The sequence below is a fragment of the Strigops habroptila genome, chromosome 2 (assembly GCF_004027225.2).
Source record: "Strigops habroptila isolate Jane chromosome 2, bStrHab1.2.pri, whole genome shotgun sequence".
Taxonomy (NCBI): Eukaryota; Metazoa; Chordata; class Aves; order Psittaciformes; family Psittacidae; genus Strigops; species Strigops habroptila.
The window spans coordinates 122,737,743-122,757,145 of record NC_044278.2 but is presented as its reverse complement, the minus strand read 5'-3'; the positions used below and the strand labels follow the sequence as shown (position 1 = coordinate 122,757,145).

The following is a 19,403-nucleotide window of genomic DNA, read 5'->3' as shown; positions in this document are numbered from 1 at the left end:
GGGATCCTGCCCTGCCACAAGCATTTCATGGCACTCTGGGTGATCAGCCGTCCTGCTTGGTGCCTCAGTTTCCCTACAGGAGCTCTGCCTGTGGACCAGCACAGGCGAACCCTCTGGTCCCCCAGGAGCCTTTCTCTAGGACATGCAGCAGGGTGCTGTGCTTGGAAAGAGGAAAGGTTTCAGAAGCAGTTGACACATTTCACATCCCCCAAGTCTGGAAACAGGGCAAGAGGGCAGGATGAAGAGGGGCTGGATTAGGTTAGATATAAGGAAGAAGTTCTTTAGTGGGAGGGTGGTGAGGCACTGGAATGGGTTGCCCAAGGAAGTTATGAATGCTCCATCCCTGGCAGTGTTCAAGGCTAGGCTGGATGGAGTCTTGGGTGACATGGTTTAGCGTGTGGTGTCCCTGCCCACAGCAGGGGGTTGGAACTGGATGATCTTAAGGTCCTTTCCAACCCCAACTATTCTATGATTCTATGACTAGGACATGTGCAGGGCATCTACAAGGGCCTGTAGGGACAGGATGAGCTTTAAGGTCCCTTCAGCACAAACCATTCCGTGGTTCTATGCCCCACCATCCCTTTGGGAACACGAATCCTGCCGTGGCTCTGCCCGCAGGCGGGGGGCAGTGATGGAGCCCGCTGCAGGGTGCACAGCTTGTGCTGCCCACGGGCCCGGGGCCGCGCTCTCTGCCCCGGCTCTTCCAAGAAGAGCAATAACAATAATTCCCCCCCCGCCCCGATGTTTCCCTGCGGCCCCTCGGCCCCGGCAGGAGCGGTTCTGCTGCGTCACGAGTCTGACACAGCAGAACGGGAGCGCTGCCCCTAGCCCGGGCTGCTTATCGCTGCCCCCCCCGCTCCTGTTTGTGCCTCAGTTATCGCCCCCCCGCAGCCCGGGCGGGAGCTGCTGCCGTGACTCAGCACCGTGCTGTGGGTGCCGGTGCTCAGGTGCTGGGGGAGCCTGACACAGCGATACAGCAGAAACAGCCAAAAACACCGAGAAACAGGCATGGGGATGGGAGCCCAGCGCGGCTCCGGGCTGCCGGCTTCAGAGCTGCCCACGTGCCTTTGATAGGCCAAGGGGAATGGCTTTAACCTGCCAGAGAGGAGATGATTGAGATGAGCTCTGAGGCAGAAGCTCTTCCCTGTGAGGGTGCTGAGGCGCTGGCACAGACTTTTCCCAGAGAAGCTGTGGCTGCCCCATCCCTGGCAGTGTTCAAGGCCAGGTTGGACACAGGGGCTTGGAGCAACCTGCTCTAGTGGAAGGTGTCCCTGCCTGTGGCAGGGCGTTGGAGCTGGAGGAGCTTTACGTCCCTTCCAACACAAACCGGTCTGTGATTCTGTGTCTGAAGAGGACCCTCAGAATAAAGTGTCCCCCTGGACTGGGGTGAAACAGGGTCTATGGGGCATCCCCTGACCTCCACCTCAGCTCAGCCCCACAGAGATGTTGTTGTTTGGACTCCCTGGAGATGCCTGGGGCATGGTGCTGGGATGAGGGCTGAGTGCTGTGAACCACCTCCAGGCCAGCCCCTGATTCACTCAGCAGTGCTGGGACCACAGAGGTGCTGGGATGAGCTGCTCTACACCAGGGTCTCTATAGGGCAGCTAGAGGGAGGCTCTACCCAAACACAGACTCTGGGTGCATCACTCAGGGCAGGGGCTGCTCTCTCCTATGGGGGGGTATATGGTGTAGGCAGCCCTCAAACAGCTACTCGGTGGCTACAAAGGGTTTGCTCCAGGTGCCACCCTATTTTCAGAGCCACTTTTGCTACTTGAACAAGTAGTAGGTGCCAGGTTGGGGCCGTGTCTCCCTTTCTGCCTTCCTAATCCCAAGTCCCAACACAGAAACTGGTCTGGCTCTGTCCATTGCCAGCATCAACTGCCTGGAAGGCATCAGGGGAACGTAACCACTGGTGTGCTTCTGACCCATCTGGTCCTGTGCCACAGACAGAAGAAGAAAAGTCCTCACCCAAGCTCAGCATTGCACTTGCTGGCCCCACGGGAGCCTTCCCTGCTCACAGGGACATCTCTCAGTAGTGCCCTGGACTGGATGGGACATGGCTCTCGTAGTTCCCACCCAGTGCTTGGGGCTCTTTCGTGGGTGTCTGTGGTTAAAGGAGCCTTCTGCAGAGCAATGATGGGCAGAGCAGCTACACCTGCAGCAGTGGTGCTAGAGGACTGGGAGGTCCCTTGGAGCTAACCTGCTCCTTGGAAGAACGATGCTGAGGACATGTTGGGGGGAAGCGAGGCCACTTGCCCTTACTCTGGAGTCTCTGGGGTTTAGATGTGACTTCTGCCCAGCACAAGTACCACCAAACACCTTCCTGTGCATCTTCTGCTCTTCTGCAGCAAGACTCATCCCAGTCTGCCCAAGGAGCCCTGGGCTCCATGAGTGACCAGAGGTGAGGGAAGCTGAGAAGAGGAGAGCAGAGCAGCCTCACCGTTCAGGTATGAGGGTGCTCCCGAAGGCACGACCACAGGCAAGGACTGATGGAGGAGGCAGCATCAGGCACTGTTAGCATTGGAGCAAAGGAGGTGGCTGGTGCCTGCTCCTGGGATCTGGAGCCACATGTGCCTTGGGGGCACTGCACAAGCCCCAGGAATTTCAGAGGCTTTAACCTGTCAGAGGGGAGATTGAGATGAGCTCTTAGGTACAAGTTCTTCCCTGTGAGGGTGCTGAGGCGCTGGCACAGACTTTTCCCAGAGAAGCTGTGGCTGCCCCATCCCTGGCAGTGTTCAAGGCCAGGTTGGACCCAGGGGCTTGGAGCAACCTGCTCTAGTGGAAGGTGTCCCTGCCCGGGGCAGGTGGTTGGAGCTGGATGAGCTTTAAGGTCCCTTCAACCCAAACCATTCCATGATTCCATGGTTCTGTCATTCATGCCTCATTTAAGGTCCTGAGCATGTTCTCCAGCCCACCTGGCATGGTTGGGCACAGGGATTTCTCTCCACAGAGGGTGAGTCTGGACCCTCTGTGCTCCATGGGCTGATCCTGACCCCCTGTGCCAGCACCCCTTCAGCTCTGTGGCTCTTAAAGCACCCTGGGAATTAAAGCACCCTGGGTCCAGCCCTGGGCAATGGGTCTTTCTGACCACTTTCTGCTCCCCTGAACTGATGACTGCGAGTTTGAGCCCTGCACCAGCAGAGAGGTGAGGAGGGTGAAGCACCAGCTCCAGGCACTGTTCGTGCCTGCAGAACCTCAGAGATGCTGCAAACCACCATGGACTAAAACCACCATTAGCCACAGCTCAGCTGAGCTGCCAGCAAGAGACAGCAGAAGGAGTGCACTGCAGGGACAGTGTCACACGTGGGGCAGCGTCACTGCCTGAGGGCTTTTTGCTTTGTAGGTTACCCAACCAGGGCACTATAATTCATGGTGCTGTGTTATCCCATGGTATTATAATCGCTTGTTTCAGCTGGATGGGCCCCAGGAGGGACCTTTTCTGTGCGTCTGATTTTCATGGAATCATGAAATGTGCAGCCTTGGTAACCACGGGGTAAATCGAGTTTTCCTCTCATTTTGCCCCATAGGGCAGGTGAGAGGTGTCCCAGGACAGGATCTCGTGGTGCCCAAAGGCAGCGGTCACAGCACAGCACATACAAAGAGCTGCTCAGGAGGGTGGGAGCTGATTCCCAGCCACTGAGCAATGTGGGGATCCCTAAATGTGTGTTCCCAGGGCACTGGGCACTGCCAGAGCAGGAGGTGAGCAGAGGAGAGGGACAGGGATGGAAAAGGGATGTAGGGACAGGACAAGGCGGAATGGCTTTAACCTGCCAGAGGGGAGATTGAGATGAGCTCTTAGGCAGAAGTTCTTTCCTGTGAGGGTGCTGAGGCTGTGTGGGATCTGCCGTGTGAATGGAGGTGTTCCTTACAGGGTCCATGTGCCATAGACGGAGCCCAGCCTCACCAATAATAGAGCCCATTTCTGGTACATGCAGGGGCAGAGGCCAGGCTGCCCCATCTGCAGCACAGCTTTATCTTGGGGTGCAGCGAGGGTGGTGAGGAGCTATCTGGTGTGGAGTGCGCAGGGCGTGGGGCACCCATGGGCTGCCCCATGGTGATAGAGGGGAGCTGGGCACGGCCAGGGCGGTGGGGTCCCAACCAGCCTCTGTGGGGCTGATACTGGGTGTCACGGTGCGTTGCTGGGGCCGGGGATGCTGCACCAGCAGAGAAGTGCAAAGCAAAGCTCTGGGAGAAGTGGTGCAGCAGCAGAGAGTGCTCTGTGCTGTGATGGAGACTCATCACAGAGTCATGGGATGGGTTGGGTTGGAGGGACCTGAAAGCTCACTCAGCTCCAACCCCTGCCATGGGCAGGGACACCTTCCACTAGAGCAGGTTGTGCTGGGGATCACTCAGAAGCTGTTTAATTAAATCTTTAGCTTTTCCCTGTATATCCTGGCCTTTATGCCTGGCCCTGTCCTCTCATCCCTTCACCCCACTCCGCTCTGACCCCCCACAGCCTGTGACACTGGACTGGCTTTAGGGCTCTGTCCTGGGCAATCCCTTTGCAGGGACATGGGTGTATGAACAGAGATGTATGAACAGGGTCAGGTCACATCTGCCAGGGCCTGGGGGTCCCCTGTGCGCTTCTGTTGCAGGCAGCCCCCACCTCCAGGTAGGTTTGGATTTGAGACCCAGGAGGTTTCCTACAAAACCAAATCAATAAAGTGAAAGGCTCTGAAGTGAATTAAAGCACCAAGGTCTGTGCTTGTGTGATCACTGAGTCATTGCATGGCATGAAATCCAGCCAGAGGAGTCAGAGCAAGGGATGGTCCATGGGCCCAAAGGGTACAAAAGGTTAGACCAGGATCCTAGTATTGCAGATCCACCTCAGGGGCAGAGGGGACTCATTGAACCTGCAGTTGGATTTTGCCTCAGTTTGTTGTTAGGGCACAGGAGGGATTTGCAATGTCTTTGTGCTGAAAGCAGAGAACCACAGCTCCAGGAGACGTCTCCTTGCAGCAGTAACATCCAGTGCTCTGCCTGCCTGCTGTAACCTCCAGCCTGCGCCACACCTCCACTGGTGCTCCTGGTTTTGGTGTTTCCTATTTCCCTTTCTCTCCTAAGGAAAAAACTGCATTTTCAGGAATTCCCCTTGGTTCTCATGTTCAGGCTGGAGACCACCAGTCGCAGCCAGGGGAAGCTGTAGATGTTATGGTGATTCAGACCAGCCTGCCCCGAAATCACCACTGACCACGTACATCCTGAGCAAGGTTAGAGCAGCTGCTCTCTGGGTTCCTCACGCTGGTGGGAAGCCTTTGGTAAGGCTTTGCTCTGGTCCCGGGCATTAGGCTGAAGCCCCTTTTGCCCCCAGCACCATTCCTGGAGCACCCCTTGGTAGGGTCAGCGCATTAGCAGTGTCCTGGGGGAAGCCTTCAGGTTAAATCAAGGCACCAACGCTGGGCTGGACACAACAGGAGCTGTGGGCTGGAGCAGGCTGAAGCTCATGCAGGAATTCACAGAGTGGCTGTAACAGGTTATTGCTATTTTGGACTCTCCACATCCAGAGTCTCCTACGTGACCCTAACCCAATTATCTGGCTGATTCACCTGCCATTATTCCTGGTTTATAGTGCATGTCCTGTGGAATTGAGAGAGCTTAAAGAATTACACTGAGTATAAACCAAGTCATTAAAAAGGAATCAATACAGAGAGCAGCACCAGACGAGCTTGGCTTGATGAAAACAACCTTGGCCTCCTGTGTCCTCTGCCCTCCCCTTGCCCTCAGCTGCCTGTGACCATCATTAACCATCCTGTGGTCCTGCAAAACCAGACCCTGAGTGGGTTGAAGCACGGGACCAGGGCCTGAGGTTGCTCATCACAAGCCACGTCTCTGCCTGGTTTTCTGCAGAAAACAGCATTCATTAACCATTTCGTTTTGATTTTAATACTGCAGTTAGTATTTTCCTCCATGCCTCGGTTGGATGTTGTCCTGCTTGTCCCAGCCTCACATCCAGCTCCCTGCCACCCTCCCTGAGCTTTCCCATGCTGCTGGTTGGAATTCAGAAGAAAAGCATCATTTGTCTTTTCTCTTTTAGAGTTCAGCTTTGCAGAGCTGAAAACAAGACTCTGACTGCAGCTGAGGCGAACCCATCTCTAATAATAGACCCAGATGTAGCCTGGATCTTATTTTCAATGCCAGTGGAATGCAGGCTGCAGGATGAGAGAAGGAATAGCTGGAAGGGTCATGGCAGGGCATTTATTGTCCCCTGCAGCTGAGCACACAGCTGCTTCAGTCAGCGCTGTGCTCTGTGCCATGGGCATGACGGGAATGTCTGCCCATGGATTGAGCATTGCACGTGTTTGATTTCACTCTTTGAGCCCCATGTTACTGAAAAAGGCAGTTTCTGCATGCTCAGAGGGACCGAGGGTGGGTGATGGTGTCTCTGCTCCCCAGAGGTGAGGGGCTGAGCGAGCTCACGGTGCCGCTATCTGCAGGGAGCAGCCCAGGCTCATGGTGTTATCAGAGCACACTGTGGCCGCTGCCTGGGGAAGGGCCTCTGGGCATCGCCTTGGGCTCAGGAACTCACCCCCATATGAATAATGCCTCCCAGGACCCTTCAGCAATGGGCTGAGATGTGCCCACAGACTTGAACCACACCAACTGGGTCATAGCAATGGGCTCGTGCCACTGCTTGGTGTGGCCCCACTGAGATCAATGCACTAGTATTGATCTGTAACTGGAATGGGTTGGGTGGAACCTCCTACGCTGCCCATACACAGACCCAGCGTCCATGCTCTTCTAAGGATTCCCTACACCTTGTGCATCCTGGTGGTGTGTTCCTCAGCATGGGAGCACAGCTTCACCTGAAGCCTGAAAATCACCTGTGTAGTTCAAGGGGAAACAAACTAAAGCCTTTGGTCAGACCTTGAACTGGTGGAAATTCATGTTGCTCGTCTGGTTTTGGGGGTTTCTCTTTGGGAGCAGATGCTCCTGGAGGTCCCTTCCAAGCTGGCATTCTGTGATGGGTTGTAACATGTCCTGCTTTCCCTGTGCAAGGCATTTAACTTCCAAGCAGGGAGAGGCCAGTGGAGTCTCTGCCTTGTGAACACTGTACACACGTTAGCAGAGCAGACAAGCCTGGTCCCAGTCACAGCCACAGCAACAGCATCCCAGAGGGATTCCTCAAAACTGGAGCATGAGGACATGATCTCTGTTCCACTAACGCCAGTCATGGCTGCACACCTGTGGGTCTCCAGCACAGGGCTCAGTCTGGACCGACAGGCTGATGTTTTCCAGGCTTTTGCCTGGTGAAAGGAGACTGCTTAGGAAAATGGATTCTCTGTGTGTCCAGAGCTGCAGCCCCAGCAATAGTGCTCAGCATCCCTGAGAGTGCGCTCCCGTGCAGAAGTGTCTGTGGATGCTTCAGTTCATAAACCAGATCATCCCTCCCATCAGAGAAATGTCCCTCAGGTTTAGAGAGGCAGTAGCCTGCAGAGGACTCAAAGGTTGAGTGCTGCCAGCGTGAGGCTCCTGTAAAGCACCTTGCACACAGGATCATAGATTGGGTTGGGTTGGAAGGGACCTTAAAGCTCATCCAGCTCCAACCCCTGCCACGGGCAGGGACACCTTCCACTAGAGCAGGTTGCTCCAAGCCCCTGTGTCCAACCTGGCCTTGAACACTGCCAGGGATGGGGCAGCCACAGCTTCTCTGGGCACCCTGTGCCAGCACCTCAGCACCCTCACAGGGAAGAGCTTCTGCCTCAGAGCTCATCTCAATCTCCCCTCTGGCAGGTTAAAGCCATTCCCTTTGGCCTGTCCCCTTGTCCAAAGCCCCTCTCCAGGTTTCCTGGAGCCCCTTTAGGCACTGGAGCTGCTCTAAGGTCTCCCCTTAAGGAGCCTTCTCTTCTCCAGGCTGCCCCAGCCCAGCTCTCTCAGCCTGGCTCCAGAGCAGAGCCGCTCCAGCCCTCGCAGCATCTTCTGCAGATGGGTCAGTGCCTGTCTCAGGCCATGGGGTGGCCTGTTCCTGCCTGTGGTCAGCAGGCGAAGGACAGGAGATAAGAGGGAGCCATGTCCTGAGCCCGTTGATCCAGTGACGTGGCTGTCCCTGCGGACACACCTCACACAGACTGACCACCCCATGGATGGACCGACCCACTGCGCGGGGACCCCCATCGCGCCCCAGCCAATGACCTTGCAGGGAGGAGCTGCTCCAGGGGATAAAAGCCTGTGTGGGGTCCGCAGCGCAGCCACGGGTCCGTGTCCTCCCTCCTGCCGCCGCAGCAGCCTCAACCCGACACCATGGTGCACTGGTCAGCCGAGGAGAAGCAGCTCATCGCCAGCCTCTGGGGCAAGGTCAACGTGGAGGAATGCGGTGCCGAGGCCCTGGCCAGGTAGGTCCAGCCCCTGGGACCTGCACCATGGACAGAGAGGCACAGCGGCACTTCCATTCTGGAGCATTAATGTGTTTGTGTCTTCTGTTCCTCCATCTCTCCGCAGGCTGCTGATTGTCTACCCCTGGACCCAGAGGTTCTTTGACAACTTCGGGAATCTGTCCAGCCCCACGGCCATCATCGGCAACCCCAAGGTCCGTGCCCACGGCAAGAAGGTGCTCACCTCCTTCGGGGATGCCGTCAAGAACCTGGAAAACCTTAAGGCGACCTATTCCAAGCTGTCGGAGCTGCACTGCGAGAAGCTGCACGTGGACCCCGAGAACTTCAGGGTGAGCCGTGCTCAGGGCTTGACCCTCCCTCCATCCTGAGAGTATCTCGGTGCCTGGAGGGTTTCAAACAAGCATCAATAGCGTGTGTTTTGCTTACCAAACAGAAAGGGGCTCGTTTGGATGGGAACTGGAGGACAGGGGAAGGTTGGGCATGTGATATGTGACAGATATGGGGTGGTGCTCTGAAAGCCTGGAGGCTCATGCAGACATGGCTTGAGAAAAGCAGAAGGATTCCAGGAGGTTGAGTGAGATGAGGATGGAGAGCATAGAGGGAAGTCCCCCTGTGTTGAGGCATCCTCTCCCTGGCACCTCCTGGCCCCAAGGATTGGGACCACTTATCTCCCTTTTTCCCAGGCTGGCAGACAGGGCAGGGGAAGGAAAAGCAAGTGTGGGATGGGCCGGGGCTGGAACCAATGGGAAGAGATGCAGACTGGTGTTAGGGACAGAAGGGACTTGTCTGAGCGTGGGGACAAGGTCAGCCCATAAGGGAGGGGAGCAGGAGGGGAACGAAGCAAAAGAGGTGAGGGTGCATAGGGGGAGATGTCACTGTGGGAGAGGAGGGGGGGGTCAGGCTGGTGAGATGGAGAGGGCTGGATGGGGCTGACGGCTGCTGGTTTAGTCTCTGCTCAAACCTGACTTTGGGATGTGGCAAGCAGACCTTGTGCTGCCCAAACCCATGTAGTCCTGGGGCTTCACAGCAGGAAAAAGACAGAAAGTGTCTGCAAATAATGTCTAGAGCTGGAAAAAAGGTGTGGGAAGAAGCAGAGACAGAGAAGGTGGCTGCTGCTGTGTATGGTCAGCACAGGGCTATGTTCCTACACCAAAAACGGGTTGCAGCCTCCAGGACCCACCAGCGATGGGGTCCTGGCAGGGGAAGGGGTGCTCAGCAACGAGCTGACCTGTTTCCCTTCCTTCTTCCCTCCAGCTCCTGGGAGACATCCTCATCATCGTGCTGGCCACACACTTCACCAAGGACTTCACCCCTGCCTGCCAGGCCACTTGGCAGAAGCTGGTCGGCGTGGTGGCCCATGCTCTGGCCTACAAGTACCATTAAACCCTCTGCAGGGCGATGTGTCTGTGACAGTCAATAAAAACCCGCATTTTCTGGAATTCTTAGCATGTTCCTGTATCTCTGAGGCTAATGTGGGGTGGGAGGGAGGGAAAGGGGGAAGATGGGCTGGACCATCATGCACAGGGACCATGCTGGGGTGCCCACTGCATACAGAGCTCTGGTGGGACCTTGGGGGATACTGACCTCTGAACCAGTGATGGGCATGTCCCAGCCCATCCAGTGCCTCTGAGCTTGCTGAAATCACCCAGGAGAGTGCAGAAGACCAGCTGCAGGGCAAGCAAGGGTCCCTCTGGCCCAAACCTCCCAACCTGTGGTGTGAGGTAAGGGGGTGAATTCATGGAGATTCACTGAAGCCAGCGTAGGTTGGGCAGAAATCCAGCCCTTCCCATTCCTGTGCTGGTGTATTCTGCAGGTGCTGATCAAAAGCACTTTCTGGATCAGCAATGAGAAGGCTCTTGGCATGACTCATTGCATTTTGATCAGAAGAGGGTATCTAAAGTGTGTATGATCCAAAGGCAGGGGTGAGGGCAGCTTGTAAATGGGCCTGACCAGAGGTTGTTGCTTCACTCAGACTGGCTTAATGAGAGAATGTTTTTCACTGCAATGGGAGGATCCTGCACATGACTTCCAACAGTGCTTTACCAGGAATAATTTAAAGAGTGGCGAGGGCAGACGTGTGGTGGCTTGGACTGAGAAACCTTGTTCTGCATGATTCAGGAATACATCTTCTGACAGAGCTAGGCTGGTTCAGCCTGGAGAAGAGAAGGCTCCTGAAGGGGAGACCTTAGAGCAGCTCCAGTGCCTAAAGGGGCTCCAGGAAACCTGGAGAGGGGCTTTGGACAAGGGCCTGTAGTGACAGGCCAAGAGGAATGGCTTTAACCTGCCAGAGGGGAGATTGAGATGAGCTCTGAGGCAGAAGCTCTTCCCTGTGAGGGTGCTGAGGCGCTGGCACAGGGTGCCCAGAGAAGCTGTGGCTGCCCCATCCCTGGCAGTGTTCAAGGCCAGGTTGGACACAGGGGCTTGGAGCAACCTGCTCTAGTGGAAGGTGTCCCTGCCCGTGGCAGGGGGTTGGGACTGGATGAGCTTTAAGGTCCCTTCCAACACAAACCAGGCTGTGGTTCTACGATTCATTCTATGACATAAAGTGGTAACCAGGCACTCGAGACCTACTGCTCAAGACACAGGAGATTGCATGTCGTGGAGGAGAGAGAAGGGTCTGGCCTAGGTCCAGGCGGCGGAGGCTGGGCACAGATGCCACTGCTCCTGCTGATAAGGGCTCTGGTGAAGCTTGGCGCGGGACACTGCTGCAATCAGAGTGACCAACAAGCTCTGCTTGTCTCGGGAGAGTTGCCTTTTACCATTGTTAGGATTCCTATAAAAGGAATGTCCCCATCCATGGAAGTGGGCATGGCTCAGTGTGGGGCCATAGATGAAGAATGACTATGGGCATCTTCCACTCGCACCAATGGGATCAGTGAGCTGGCAGGATGCTCCAGGGAGGAGTCCTGAGCACAGTGACATCCATCCCAGACTGACAGCTTTCCTTCTGGGAGATACGGATGCTGCCAAGTATTGCTGTGGGTGCACCAGGGGAAGGATCTGCCTTTGGCTGTGAATAAAGAGAAAGCAACAGAAACTGCCTCCACTTGCCACATTGTGATGAACATTTCCCCTCCCGCTCTGGGCCACCAAACAGCCCCCTCAGCAGACAGCCCTGTGCTGGGAGCTTGGCGCATCCTCACACTGCTTGCCTGGCCCCTGCTCCCTGCCCACCGAGCAGTGGTTAAAATGTGCTCAAAATGAACGTTTCTCCTCCAAAATGGATGAGGTGGATCCTGGAGAAGCTGCAGCTGGACCATGGGGGCTTGAGTGGGATGTCCGGGCTGCCCGGGCTCTCAGACCTTTGCTTTTGGCAAGTGTCTCTGCTGTCCCCAGCACACAGGGCTGTGAATCCTCCTGGTGTCCTGGCTGGGAACACACTGACGTCCCTGAGGCACCTCTGGGGCTGTATTTGGCTGTGAGCTGGTGCCTCTGACAGCGTTATGGACCACTGCCTGTGTGCTGTGAACAGCCCCTGGGCCTGCCCAGCGCGGCTGCTTGCCTTAAAATGTCTTTGTGGCTGACTAATCTGACAACTGAAGAGCCCTTGGAAGTCTTTCATAGGGAATTTAATCTCATTTTCCCCCTCTCTCCCAGCTGATGACTGCCCTGTGGCACTAATGTAATAGCTGGAGATGATGTGAAAAGCACTTGGAAGGAATCACTTGCCAGGATGGGAGGATGTTCCCTGTCAGGGACACTGGGAGCTCAGGAGATGCTGCTGCCACAGCAGTAAGTGAGGAGGAGCACATAGGCTGGTGGGGACAGGGCTGGAGGAGGAGGAAGGAGAGATGAGATGAAGCTCAGCAAGACCCAGGAGCTGTTCACCCCTGGCTACTTCTCTTGCTTTAGCATTTCATGCCTGGAATGGGCATTTGCAACTGCCCTTGTGGGACGGTGCTGAGGTAGCGCAGGATGGATGCCACCACCTCTGCTAACAGAGTCTGGAATCTGTGTCCATGGAGCAGTTACCGACACTGCAGCCTCCTCATTTCTCGGGTCAATGTTAACTGATGAAGCACGTGCATGAACCGACACAGAGCAGGACCAGAGCTGCAGTGAGAGAATCCAGCTTCAGGCCAGGTCACCCATTACAGCTGGAGGCAAAGCTTGTCCCTGGCTGTACCACAGCCTCCTTCCATGACCTGAAGTGCATCCTACAGTGCATGAGGGCCCTGTTTGCACAATTAGACTGGTAAGAATGCTTTGATTCTTTGACAGCCTCTCCTGTTATTAGGAAACACCTTGGATTGAGGTGCCCTGTCAAATAGGAGGGTGGAAAAAAGTCACACTTTTGAAGCTATAGTAACTGCAGGGATGGTACTGACCTGCTGGAAGAAACTAATGTTATTTGGAGCAGACAGATAAGAGACAGCATAGTGCTCCTCAGATTTGTAATGATAGTTGCCAAGAAGGCAAGAAGACAGGCTTCATCCTGCATGAGGTGAGAGAACAGCCCTGCAAGGCTGAGTTATTTAATGTGAACAAGCAATGTGGTCACGGCAGCTCAACCAGCAGTAGAAATGCTGCTTTGCCAGGACAAAGCTTATTTCTCTTGGGGTATGAGAACTCTTTTCCAGTATAAGCAGTGTCAGCTCTCAGGAGTGTGTCGGTGCTGGTGCCTGATAGAGCAAAACCACCCACCAAGTGCCATGCAGACAAGGGTTATTGCATATTTCTGCCAGGAGTCTAAAAACATGGTTCCCTGCTAGTTCTGCCTTTTACTTGGTGCATGGCCCAGCTGTGATTTGGTCAGGGTCACAAATGTGCCCCAAGACACCCAGTTATTAGACTGAGGGACAGTCAATCAGCCCCATAGAGTAATGGGGCATCCAAGCTCTAAAATAAAATGAACTCCTGGGAAACAGAGAGCTTAGGCTCAGAACAGCATGGACAATGATCATGGAGTCATGGAATGGTTTGGGTTGAAGGGACCTTAAAGCTCATCCAGTTCCAACCCCCTGCCACGGGCAGGGACACCTCATGCTATAGCAGGTTGCTCCAAGCCCCTGTGTCCAACCTGGCCTTGAACACTGCCAGGGATGGGGCAGCCACAGCTTCTCTGGGCACCCTGTGCCAGCGCCTCAGCACCCTCACAGGGAAGAGCTTCTGCCTCAGAGCTCATCTCAATCTCCCCTCTGGCAGGTTAAAGCCATTCCCCTTGGCCTGTCCCTCCAGGCCCTTGTCCAAAGCCCCTCTCCAGGTTTCCTGGAGCCCCTTTAGGCACTGGAGCTGCTCTAAGGTCTCCCCTTCAGGAGCCTTCTCTTCTCCAGGCTGCCCCAGCCCAGCTCTCTCAGCCTGGCTCCAGAGCAGAGCTGCTCCAGCCCTTGCAGCATCCCCATGGCCCTCCATGACGATGGACAACTCTGAAGGTCTTTGCTAGGGCAGACAAGAAAGGAGGCTCTTGCATTTAAAGCATGGGGCCTAGATTTGGGGTGATCATTCAGTCCTTGTTTTCTGAACCTCTGGTCCTTTGAGCTGGGGTGGGTGACGCCTACCTAGAGCTGCTCAGGGTGTATCCCAGGAGTACAGGACACAATTAAGGGTCTGAAAACACGGTCAAGGAGGAGATTACAAACTCTTTGAACATCACTGCTTGTCTTCTTGGGTCTGCACCCCATGTTCAGCCCCCAACCTGCAGCTACCTCTGCAATATTGGATACCCGGACTGGGGAGGAGCCACGCAGGCAGCTCAACTGGTGCTTGGGGCTGTGAATACAAGTGCATCGGGATGCGGTGATGCTTGTCCACTCAAAGACAGTGAGGGGAAAGGGCCTCTTTCCCCTTGGACAGCATCCAAAATCGCTATCTTTCCTTTTGCAGCCCCAACCAATGGCTTCGTGAACTGAGATTAGCACAGGCCGTTACTAGTGTATAAAAATCCCTGGGCAGACTCTGGCTCCATTTCCTCCATTGTTCAGAGAAGCCGCAGGCAAAGCCTCCACCCGACACCATGGTGCACTGGTCAGCCGAGGAGAAGCAGCTCATCACCAGCCTCTGGGGCAAGGTCAATGCAGCCGAATGCGGTGCCGAGGCTCTGGCCAGGTAGGTCCAGCCCCTGGGATCTGCACCATGGACAGAGGCACTGCGGCACTTCCATTCGGGAGCGTTACCATGCCCATGTCTTGTCCCCCTGCAGGCTGCTGATTGTCTACCCCTGGACCCAGAGGTTCTTCGCCTCCTTTGGGAACCTGTCCAGCGCCACGGCTGTCCTTGGCAACCCCATGGTGCGTGCCCACGGCAAGAAGGTGCTCACCTCCTTCGGGGAGGCCGTCAAGAACCTGGACAACATCAAGAAGTGCTTTGCTCAGCTGAGCAAACTCCACTGCGACAAACTGCACGTGGACCCCGAGAACTTCAGGGTGAGCTGACCACGGGCCATGAAGGAGGTTTCTCTTCTCTGGAGAGGGCTTTAGGGGTCTCTGAGGTGTCTGCCTGACAGTCACTGAGACCTACAGAGAACCCCTGAGCCTAGGACCCTGCTGAGGGCACGGTGTGCAGGGGAAGGGGCGGTGAATAGGCATATGTGGGGACAATAGAGAGGAATTATGGGGCTGAGATCTGTAAGAGCAGGGACCCAGGATGGGAATGAGATGCAGAGTCAAACACGTGCTGGTAGGAAGCAAAGTTGGCTTGGAGCAGCCAGAGACCAGAAGAGAAGAAACCAAACAGGGTTTGGAGGGAAGGGTTGAGCTTGGCTGTGATCAGAGGTTAAACCAGGAGAGAAAATTAACACAGGCACTTCAGTAGGAGGGGACCTGATTCAAGGGAGAGCAAAAGTGGGTTGGGATTTGAAAGCAAAAGATAAATCCAGTCGAAGCAGAAGGAAGACACTGCACAACAGGCAAAGGGAGGTATTTGGGGAGGAGGATCCAGCACATCCAGGCATCCTGGTGAGTGCCGGAGGTGCAGCCTGTGCGAGCGGCACGGGGCTGTGATATATCCATTCCTTTGGGATGAATTCCCCAGTAGCCAGTGTCCATCCACACGCGACTGGTGGAGCGATGGTGGGGAGGGAGGGGGGGACCTGTGGGCTGACAGTTTCTCCTCCCTCCATCGCCAGCTCCTGGGTGACATCCTCATCATCGTCCTGGCCTCGCACTTCGGGAAGGACTTCACTCCCGCCTGCCAGGCTGCCTGGCAGAAGATGGTCCGTGTGGTGGCCCATGCTCTGGCCCACGAGTACCACTGAGCTGCTGAGGCGCTGCTGCCCAGGGGGGCTCCCAGCTCCCGGGGAAACATCCTTTGGTTCTGCTGGTCTGTCACTGCCAAATAAACACCAACAGCCATGAGGAGGTGTCGCCTGTCTGTGGGAATGGGCTGGGAAGCACCTGCCGGTGCTGGGGAATGGGATGCTCACACACACGGGGTAACAAGAGACATGGTCCTGTCTATGAATTCAGGCAACTGAGACTTGTCTAAGGTGCAGAATCCAGGAGAACATCCAAGACAAAACTGAAATAAACACACTACAAAACACAAACAGAAATACTGAGACATGAGGTTTAATGTTTTAAGTCTTACATGGGTTAAATTGAAGAAAACTTTCTACAAAAACGTGCAGTGGGAGATGTGGCCAATCACTTCTCATATCCTTCAGGGAAGGAAAAATGGGGTTTTTTGTTGATTTTTTTGTCTATATCATCATCATTCTCAGATTATGTGGGACTTTGGACAAGGGCCTGTAGGGACAGGCGAAGGGGAACGGCTTTAACCTGCCAGAGGGGAGATTGAGATGAGCTCTGAGGCAGAAGCTCTTCCCTGTGAGGGTGCTGAGGTGCTGGCACAGACTTTTCCCAGAGAAGCTGTGGCTGCCCCATCCCTGGCAGTGTTCAAGGCCAGGTTGGACACAGGGGCTTGGAGCAACCTGCTCTAGTGGAAGGTGTCCCTGCCCGTGGCAGGGGGTTGGGACTGGATGAGCTTTAAGGTCCCTTCAACCCAAACCATGCTGGGATTCTATGATTCTATTATTATCAAAGGCAGAATGTAATAGACACAGCTATGTATTATGGTAAAAAGTATGCCGAGAATGTTAATTTCATGCCCAGGAGGGACAGAGCATCTGCTCTCACTGGCACCTACATAGAGCTGTCCAAGCAAAGCAAAACTCCCTGAGCAGTCTCCGTGCCACACAGAGCCCCACAGCCCTCCCCAGCCTTGGTCCCCCTCTCAGGCTGCAGCATCCCCACAGCACCGAGAGCTGCTCAGGAAGTATTTGAGGTTTCTGGGTGGTGAATCCCTCCCATCCCTTATCAGGGAGGAGGCAGAGGCTCCAGAGCAGGTCTGCATTAAACACTATGCTGTTGAGCGTGGAGGGCTGGGAACAGGGTCACCCCCAGGTCTGGACCCAGGGTCATACAATCATGGAATCCTGGAACGGTTTGGGTCGAAGGGACCTTAAAGCTCATCCAGCTCCAATCCCCTGCCACGGGCAGGGACACCTTCCACTAGAACAGGTTGCTCCAAGCCCCTGTGTCCAACCTGGCCTTGAACACTGCCAGGGATGGGGCAGCCACAGCTTCTCTGGGCACCCTGTGCCAGCGCCTCAGCACCCTCACAGGGAAGAATTAAGTTATCAAACTGCTAAAGAGCTGATAGGAAATAACAAGGAGAACCCAAAGCCTGAGATGTCCTGCAAGAGGAGGACAAGGAGCAACCCCTCACACACTGGTGCATTCAGAACCCAACAACCCCAAGCCCAAGTCTTTGGCTTTGCAGCCACACAGCCGCCGTGGTTTGCACCATCCAGGAGGCACCAAACCTTGCACACACCTTCCTCTTGCCATGCTGGGGCTTTGGGTGGAGATAAATCATAGAATCAACCGGGTTGGAAAAGCCCTTCAAGATCACCAAGTCCAACCGCTGCCCCAAGGCCACCACTAATCCATGTCACTGAGGGCCTCGTCTACACGGTGTGTGAACCCTCCCAGGGATGGTGACTCCAGCACTGCCCTGGGCAGCCTGTTCCAATCCCTCACCACCCTCCCGGTGCCCCTTCATTGGGAGCTGGAAATCAGAGGACAGGGAGGGAACGCACCCGTGCAGCTCTGGGCATCTTGCCCCAGGGCCCCACCCTGACACCGTGTCCCCTCCCTTGGGGTGCCAGGGCTGCGGGGCCCCCCCGGGCGCAGCCAATGGGGGGGTGCGGGGGGAGGAGGAGGAGCTTGGCACACAGTATAAAAGCGTGGACGGGCAGCGCCGGTCGCCAGCGTGCGACCCCTCGGGAGCAAGAGCCCAGACCTCCTCCGTACCCGCGGCAGCCACACGCTACCCTCCGCCCGACACCATGGTGCACTGGTCAGCCGAAGAGAAGCAGCTTATCACCGGCCTCTGGAGCAAGGTCAATGTGGCCGAATGCGGTGCCGAGGCTCTGGCCAGGTAGGTCCAGCCCCTGGGATCTGCACCATGGACAGAGGAACTGTGGCACTTCCATTCCGGAGCATTAACATGTCCATGCCTTGTCCCCCCGCAGGCTGCTGATTGTCTACCCCTGGACCCAGAGGTTCTTCGCCTCCTTCGGGAACCTGTCCAGCGCCACCGCTGTCCTCGGCAACCCCATGGTGCGTGCCCACGGCAAGAAGGTGCTCACCTCCTTCGGGGATGCCGTGAAGAACCTGGACAACATCAAGAACACCTTCGCCCAGCTGTCCGAGCTGCACTGCGACAAGCTGCACGTGGACCCGGAGAACTTCAGGGTGAGTCAGGCTCCCACCGCGGCACCCATCCCACCACCATGGGAGGGATGTACCCAAGACATGCCAGTGCAGGAGGAAGAGGGGCTGGTGGTTGGGGCAAGGGGGAGATGCAGGAGAGGGACAGAGAGGGAAGAGACCAACCTGCATCTTGGTGAGAAGGCACCGAAGGGGCTGGGAGGTGCTGGGTAATGGAGAGGCCATTGGAGGGTGCAAGCCAGGATGAAGACAGGAAGGGGGCGAGGAGGTGGTTTCAGTGCGGAAAGGGAGGAGGGGGAGTAAAGTGAAAGCAGTTGTTGAGCAGGAAGAGGTTTGAGCCAAGGGCAAGCGAAGGAGCAAGAATGAAGCTTGGCAGGGAGGAGAAAGGAGATGTGAGCAAGGAGCAAGAGATGGCGGCTAGATGCTGAAAGCAGAAGAGCAACAGGAGCTGTGAGTTCTGCTCTGGAGAAACTCCCAGATGGAGCCAGAAGGGAGAAATTAAAAATTATTAATCTGCAAAATTACTGGAGAATTTTTGCTCACTCTCCCCATAGGAGCAGCAAACCCAGATCTTTAGAGTAAGAGCAGGGAACAAGCCTAAGGTCCATCTTAAGGACTCCAGGGAGACTTTTAACCACAGGAAATGCCAAGAGGTTTCCCTGGGTCTGATGCGAGTGCTTGGCATGGGGATGTGCAGGCTGCTGCTAACCCCAGGGTGCTCTTGTTCCCCCAGCTCCTGGGTGACATCCTGATCATCGTCCTGGCCGCCCACTTTGGGAAGGATTTCAGTCCTGACTGCCAGGCTGCCTGGCAGAAGCTGGTCCGTGTGGTGGCCCACGCGCTGGCCCGCAAGTACCACTAAAGAGCAGCACCAAAGCCCTGGCAGCATCCTCCAGCACCCGCTGACATGCTGCTGCGGAGCCAACAGCTTCTAACAGCCAAATAAAGCTCATCTGTGAAGTCTCCGCTGAGTTTGTGTGTCCTTGGGAGCCTCGAGGGCCTGGGGGGACACGGGGATCCAGGGGTCAGGGTGCAAGCTTGAGCAGAGCATGTGTTTTGCTGCTGGAAAATGCCACTTCCCTTTGTTCTATGTGTGGGGTTTTGGGGTGTTTATGCAGCATTTGCCTTTGGAAATCACACTTACAGAGTGTTGGGTAGGTGCAGGCCTGCTACCCCTGTGGTTGGGCACTGGGAAGTCAGCTTTGAGGACCTGTTTTGGTGTGAAACCTGCATGTTTATTGCAGGCAAATTGGAGGATTCGTATTTTTTAGGGAGGATAAAGTGAAGACTTTAATCTACTGCTTTAACCCCACTCCTGGCACAAAGCCTGCAAGAAAGGAGCTGACTCATGGTGGCCAAGCAGCTGCTGGGTGGGGGCAGGCTGGAGATAAACATTTTGCTA

General features: G+C 55.5%; 2 protein-coding genes across 4 annotated transcripts; both read left to right on the top strand.

The window, feature by feature from the left end:
- Positions 1-8,175: 8,175 nt before the first annotated feature.
- On the top strand, positions 8,176-15,622 carry LOC115604324 (hemoglobin subunit beta). 3 transcript variants are annotated; one of them, XM_030477321.1, is made up of 3 exons: positions 8,176-8,330; positions 8,437-8,659; positions 15,394-15,622. In XM_030477321.1, the coding sequence occupies exons 1-3, from the start codon at positions 8,239-8,241 to the stop codon at positions 15,520-15,522; spliced, it is 444 nt and encodes a 147-aa protein (XP_030333181.1). In that variant the 5' UTR covers positions 8,176-8,238; the 3' UTR covers positions 15,523-15,622. The 3 variants fall into 3 exon arrangements, with proteins under 3 accessions (XP_030333181.1, XP_030333178.1, XP_030333180.1); XM_030477318.1 differs by lacking the exon at positions 8,437-8,659 and adding an exon at positions 14,470-14,692 and having other exon boundaries at positions 8,224-8,330; XM_030477320.1 differs by lacking the exons at positions 8,176-8,330; positions 8,437-8,659 and adding exons at positions 14,081-14,375; positions 14,470-14,692.
- A 1,844-nt stretch (positions 15,623-17,466) lies between these two features.
- LOC115604323 (hemoglobin subunit beta) lies at positions 17,467-18,966 on the top strand. The gene is made up of 3 exons (XM_030477317.2): positions 17,467-17,708; positions 17,803-18,025; positions 18,735-18,966. The coding sequence occupies exons 1-3, from the start codon at positions 17,617-17,619 to the stop codon at positions 18,861-18,863; spliced, it is 444 nt and encodes a 147-aa protein (XP_030333177.1). The 5' UTR covers positions 17,467-17,616; the 3' UTR covers positions 18,864-18,966.
- The last annotated feature ends 437 nt before the right edge of the window (positions 18,967-19,403 follow it).